General features: G+C 45.8%; 1 protein-coding gene across 1 annotated transcript; it reads left to right on the top strand.

Annotated features, from left to right (window-relative positions):
- Positions 1–4,034: 4,034 nt before the first annotated feature.
- On the top strand, positions 4,035–5,789 carry clrD (uncharacterized protein; the record flags this gene model as incomplete). Its single annotated transcript, XM_040953613.2, has 3 exons — positions 4,035–4,127; positions 4,324–5,248; positions 5,305–5,789. 3 exons carry the CDS (start codon positions 4,035–4,037, stop codon positions 5,787–5,789), a joined length of 1,503 nt encoding a protein of 500 aa, XP_040815994.2.
- Between the last annotated feature and the right edge of the window lie 240 nt (positions 5,790–6,029).

Here is a 6,029-nt window from a genome sequence, read left to right as displayed (position 1 = left end):
CATTTGGGGTGCGATATGCAGCTGAGCCTTCCCTTCACAACGGCTCTGCACATAGAGCTTACGGTACACAGGCAACGGGTAGTGATCAGCATTTGCTTCGAGCTTCTGTCGTATCACGGTCTCCCAGGTCTCGAATCGGACTTCCTTACCATCATTAAGCATTAGAACATCTGGCATCTTCGTAGTCTTCCGAGTAGTAACGGCTTCCACAATCGGTATGCTGGAACTGCTCTAAGTTTAGAGGTTAACAAAACGGTAGGCAAGGTCACCTCTCTCACGGATTGCGATATCCCGGTAAGCGATAGCTTCGTCGCGCTCCTAACTAAGTGACTCGATAACAATGTCGGTCTCAATTTTTTCGGTATAAAGGACAGTAACCTCGTCTTCGAGTTCGCGAATTCTCTCCTTCAGCTTCTAGTATTCTTTTGCGAGTTCATAGAATCGCTCCTTTGTTGGGGTCTTATACAATCGTTTACGCATAGAGGACCCTTCTTCAGCATCATTTTCTTTATCAAGTCCACTAGTACCAACTGGTCTCAGTGTCTCGGGACTCGGGGTATTCGGATCGTGAGCAGTCACATCCTACTCATTGCTATCTTCTTCATCAGGCACAACAACGGGTTGCTTGCCGCGGTTCGCGGGTAGGTTTCGTTTCGGTCCGACCATCTTGATTGGTCGGATTTCAGTTTAGGTTCGGTTCGAGTCTTGGCTGTACGGTGCCAAGGAACGGAGAGTGGGGTAAAGCGTAACCGAGACCAATCAGGATGATGGTCTGTACAGTCGTACTGCTTTGTTGGAAATGAGAATGGTACTTAGTATTATGTTACCAGCCAATTCTTTAAAGTAAAGAGTGCATTTAAACGAAAATACTAAGTACAAAGAAGGAAAAGAAGAAGAAGAGAGGAAACGTGTGCGATAGGACCTTTGTAGATCCTCGTCCTGTCTCTTCGTACAAACATGTCAAACATCTATAAGTCGGAAACATCTGGCAGAAAACTCTAAAGTCAGGGCGGCTAGTTACGGCAGAAAGTACGGTCCAGTCCCGATCGTCACAATCTGATGATATTTCGTTATTTGACCCGATTTAATATAGAAAGTTCCGAACCTCAGCTTTCTATAGGAAGTAAAGATCCGACTGAACGATTGGAGGCTGATAAAGAAGAAGAAGAACGGCTCCTTGATTATGATGTAACTCCGATTAGTGATGATGAAGAGGAAGGTGATAGTGAAAATGATATATAGCTGGAACATACTATACAGCCTAGCCCTGATGAATAGGATGACGATACTGATAGTACTGAGGATGACTCGACTAAACTCCTATTACCGAGAGTCCTAATTCCTCAAGCATAGGTTTCTGACAGCTAGCGTCCCTAGAGAGAACGGAAGCGCCGTAGAGATGAGAATGAATATGTATATACAAAGAAGCAGAAGTAGACTTTAGAATGAAGATTGCTAAGATTATTAAATTATATGTATTGGAACTATTTACGATTTAAAGATTTGCGATTTGAAGCTGTAAGCTAAATACCCAAAAATATAGAGATTTTCTACATAACTTATGCAAATCACGGGATTTGATAAATTTAGCTGTGTTTGCACTGTTTATAGTACCGCGGTACTACCGTCGCGGTACCACGACACCGGACCAGAGCATTGGTACCGCCAAGCTTAGTACCGTAGAGACCGGAGTAGACCCTTAGTCACGGCACGTTACTGGTACCGCGGTACTGGTACCGCGTGACTTGTCAAGGCCTACATACGAGTTTGATCCGATTAGCGATGATGAGGAAGATAGGATGATAGTAGAGATCAGTAATAGAGGGGAGACCGAGCAGCCTACTCTATCAACTAGTAACGATGATCAAGAACCAGAGTGTGATACCCCACTACCCATACCCAAGGAAGGGAATACTCAGGTACGTGGATTTGTTAGATCCCGGAAACGTACAAGGCAGGATAACGATGAATGGGAATACCATTAGCTTCAAATTGATAACTGTGTTATTTACAATCTAAGTATATATAGGAAATATAGTATAATAGTAGCAGTCGAGGGAGGTTTTAGGCTTGATTTCTGACCGCGGTCAGAAACAGTATAGGCTAAAGTGGCTTTTCACGTATAAGTAATTTCTGATAGCCGTTAGAAATAGTAGTGGTATATTGGAATTAGAGCGGGCTGTAGGAGCTTTTACCCTCTTAAGGTGAAAAGGAAATACAATAAGATACAGGTAAGAAATGCACAATTTATGTAGATACGACTCTTCCTATGTTTGCACTGTTTAGTAACCCGCATGGGTAACCCGCAAACCCGCGCGGGTTACCCAAGCTAACCCGAAACCCATTGCGGGTTATGAAAGTCGACCCGAAACCCGACCCATTTGCGGGTTGGGTTTTTTCGGGTTTGCGGGTTTGCGGGTTTTGGCGCAGTCTACTTATGCATATCACGAGGTTAGTCGTGTTTGCACTGTTTACAGTGCTGCAGCACTCCCGCTGCAGCACTGCAGCACCGAACCAAGTGTCTGGTGCTGCCAAGCCTTGGTGCTGCAGCACCGGTGCTGCGGGACTTGTCAAGGCCTAGTTGCGGGTCGATTTCTCTTACCCATTCTCGGGTTTTGGCGCAGTCTACTTGGAAGGTTGCATATACGATGACTAAGGCATTAATAGATAGGTCGGGAGGTCCTAGAGATGACCACGTGATAACTTTTATACTTCACTTTTTTGCCAAAATATATACGATGCCGACAATTTCTACATAATCCGACCTATTTATACTATTTTATAGAGGATTCTGGATAATTATACTATGAATACTCTATAAAATAGGCGAACTCTGATGCTGAGTCATCAAACACATAGAGCGTTGATTGGATGAAACTTGAAAGCAAGGTCCGTTACGGCCCGCACGGGTCCAACATTGATGCCAAGTCTTTACAACAGCCTTTGGCCTCAACCCTTCAAAGCGCTCTATACGCCGATCCCCATGTCTGATCGTGTCGGTAAATATACTAATCGATAGCGGGCGTTGAGTTCTATAGTATAGAGCTTTTTTGTTGCATTTTTGGACTCTTTTTGGGTTTGGGAGTTACCGGGCGGTTGGAGATCGATTGAAGGCTCATAAATTTCCTGGGCGCTGTTCCCGCACTTCCCAACAACCCCTTTTAATCGCCAATCAGCGGCCACCAACCAGAATAACCACCTATTAACCTAAAACGCAGCAAACTCGAGACATAAAAGAGAAAATTAACTTATTTAATAGTGGAGATTAGACTGCGACATCGCCCGTCCATGGGCACTAGGAAGTGTCCACGGCCCGTGGGCCTTTTGGAATTTAACGCCCATCGCCCACCCTTATGCAAAAATAATGCAAAAATTACCCTATTAGGCTATTTTATGTGTATAATTAGTTCTTGGCAGGACCCACCTTGCCAAGAGTGCCCGCATATGTCTTGGCGACGCTAAAAGTGTCTCCACTTTCATGGGCGGTTGTCGCAGTCTAGTGGAGATCATGAATATAATAATAATAATAATAATAATAATATATATGTGTTTTTTTCCTTTCAATTGAGGAAACAACGAGGCTAACGATAGGGCGATCATTACCTATATAGGTAAGGGAAATAAATGTGCTGAGTCAGCACCTGTCAGGCTCCACCACGAGATCTTCCCGTCCTCGTTTTCTCAACCTCACCTCTTCACCACCTCAGGCCTCTATCTTCAACCACGCCTCCCATCCACCACGAACGTTGGATCCTCTTCCAATGACTTTTAGTTTTACCGGCGTTTCTCGAAGATATTCTTTCTCCTTTTTCTCGTCCTCTTCAGACGTGCTTTTCCTCCTATCCGTTTATTTTCCCTTTCTAGGGTAAGATCCTCGAGTCATCGATACTTCAAGGGTGCCAAGAGCCTCTCTTTTCTTATTCACCTCATCTATCATCTCTACTATCCTGAAAAGGGTCGTAATCGCGAGAAATTACGCATTTTTTCACGCGTTCTGAAGCCTCTCACCCCCTAAGACCTACACGCTGCTTAGGATGGCGGGACGCGTTGACCTTGGTTCGGGGGCTAACCAAAACCGAGTGTTCATCGACTTGACCGATGAGACTGACCCAGGCAATTCTGAAGTCGTAAGTGCTTATGCCCGTTCATCTCGATCTTCGAAAGGCTGCTCTGCCTAAGCCCCCTGGGCCCGTGCCCCACTATGCCTTTCTTTGTCTCGTCAATTATTTTTTTCCCAGCCAACTGTTTACCTAACTATCTGACAATCCGATCCCGTGGACGTATACAACTACTTGTTTGATTGTTACTAAATATCGCTCCTAGCCAAAGGACTTGGTGCAGGGCAAGCTTCCTTTTGTGACAGCGTTAGCTTATCACCCACCAACTGTTCCACTCAAGAGGAAGAGCGTGGGCATATCTGAGGATGCCTCAGATACTTCGTCGAGTGATATTCACCGGTTGCCACGGCGTGCACGCCTCTCGCACGCTCACCCTTCCCCTTCCCCATCCCCACATACGCCGAGTCCACCAAACATAAAGCCACCTCAAATCAGTGTTGTGATCCCATCGCCGACATCAAAGCAAAGGCGCGAGATCGCGATCGCACAAAATGTGTCCAATGTGGATGGCATGGACATTAATATCTTTCCTACAACCGACGAACAGGAAAGAGTCAAAAAAGCCGCATACCCTACTACCAAGGCTCGTGTTGACCGTCGTTCAATCCCATTATCGTTCAAATCAAGCTCAGATCTGAACATTCTTAACTTACCATCACTCACCGAAACAAACCACCTTGCAAAGCTCCGTCACACTCTTGACGAGAAGCTAAAACACATCAATGGTCCTTCGGTCATTACGGCAGTTGAGTCACCACAGCGTCTAGCCAAACTAGCCGATAATTTTGAGTTTATCAATGGCTATCAGTACCGCGCAGGTGTTGAACGGATCCCTGATGACTCAGATTTCAACATCGGTTGTGCGTGCACTGAAGCTGATGGCTGTGATCGATTTGAATGCGATTGCCTTAGCAAGGAGGAAGATTCCGAAGATCGCATCGTCCCGTATGAGATCTGTGAAAGCAACCCGAGATTGATTGTTGCAAACAAAAGCTTCCTCAACCGCAAGGCCATCATCTATGAGTGCAACTCCCGTTGTGGCTGTAATGGAAAGCGGTGCTGGAATCACGTTGTTCAGAAAGGCAGGACTGTTAGACTTGAAATTTTCGACACTGGATCTCGCGGCTTCGGTTTGTCTCATTCCATCCCCTCTTTGCCTATCTATACTAATCATGGTCTTTATTAGGTCTTCGGTCCCCCGACTTGATTCACAGTGGACAATTCATCGATCTTTACCTCGGTGAGGTCATCACGAAAGCTGAAGCCGATGAGCGAGAGAACCTCACCGATGGTTCGCACACGCAATCCTACCTCTTCTCCTTGGACTGGTATGTCAAGGATGACGACGACGAAGAAGAGAATATGAAAGTCATTGATGGCCGCAAGTTTGGTTCCGCAACTCGCTTTATGAACCACTCTTGCAACCCTAACTGCAAGATCGTCCCTGTTTGCACCACGAATCACGCCGACGAATATCTTTACAACCTTGCCTTTTTCGCTTACCGCGATATCTCCCCTGGCACCGAATTGACCTTCGATTATAACCAGGGCGAGGAGAACACAACTCCCCAGAAGATTGATCCTGAAGCAGTCCAGTGTTTGTGTGGTGAATCCAAGTGCCGTGGTCAGTTGTGGCCAAACAAGCGCAAGGGCCAGGGATCCAAGCCTTAATAGGCTTTCCTTTGTGTCAACCAACGCCCTGGCTACCCTTCCTGCCAACCGGCCAATACCCTCTCGTCTTTGTTCTTTGCAATTTTTCATACCCCCATCATGTGTGATTAGCGACTTAGTTTTTTTTTTCCTTTTTTGCACAGTCACGACCGTAACGCAAGTGCATGAAAGCATAACCTGCCCTTCTTCCAGGCATATCTAAGCCTATTGGCTTTCTTTCATCTATGGCATCTTCGTTTG

The sequence above is a fragment of the Penicillium solitum genome (genome assembly GCF_028829755.1).
Source record: "Penicillium solitum strain IBT 25940 chromosome Unknown utg000004l_segment0_segment0, whole genome shotgun sequence".
NCBI classification, from domain to species: domain Eukaryota; kingdom Fungi; phylum Ascomycota; class Eurotiomycetes; order Eurotiales; family Aspergillaceae; genus Penicillium; species Penicillium solitum.
This window is presented reverse-complemented; position numbering and strand designations above follow the sequence as displayed.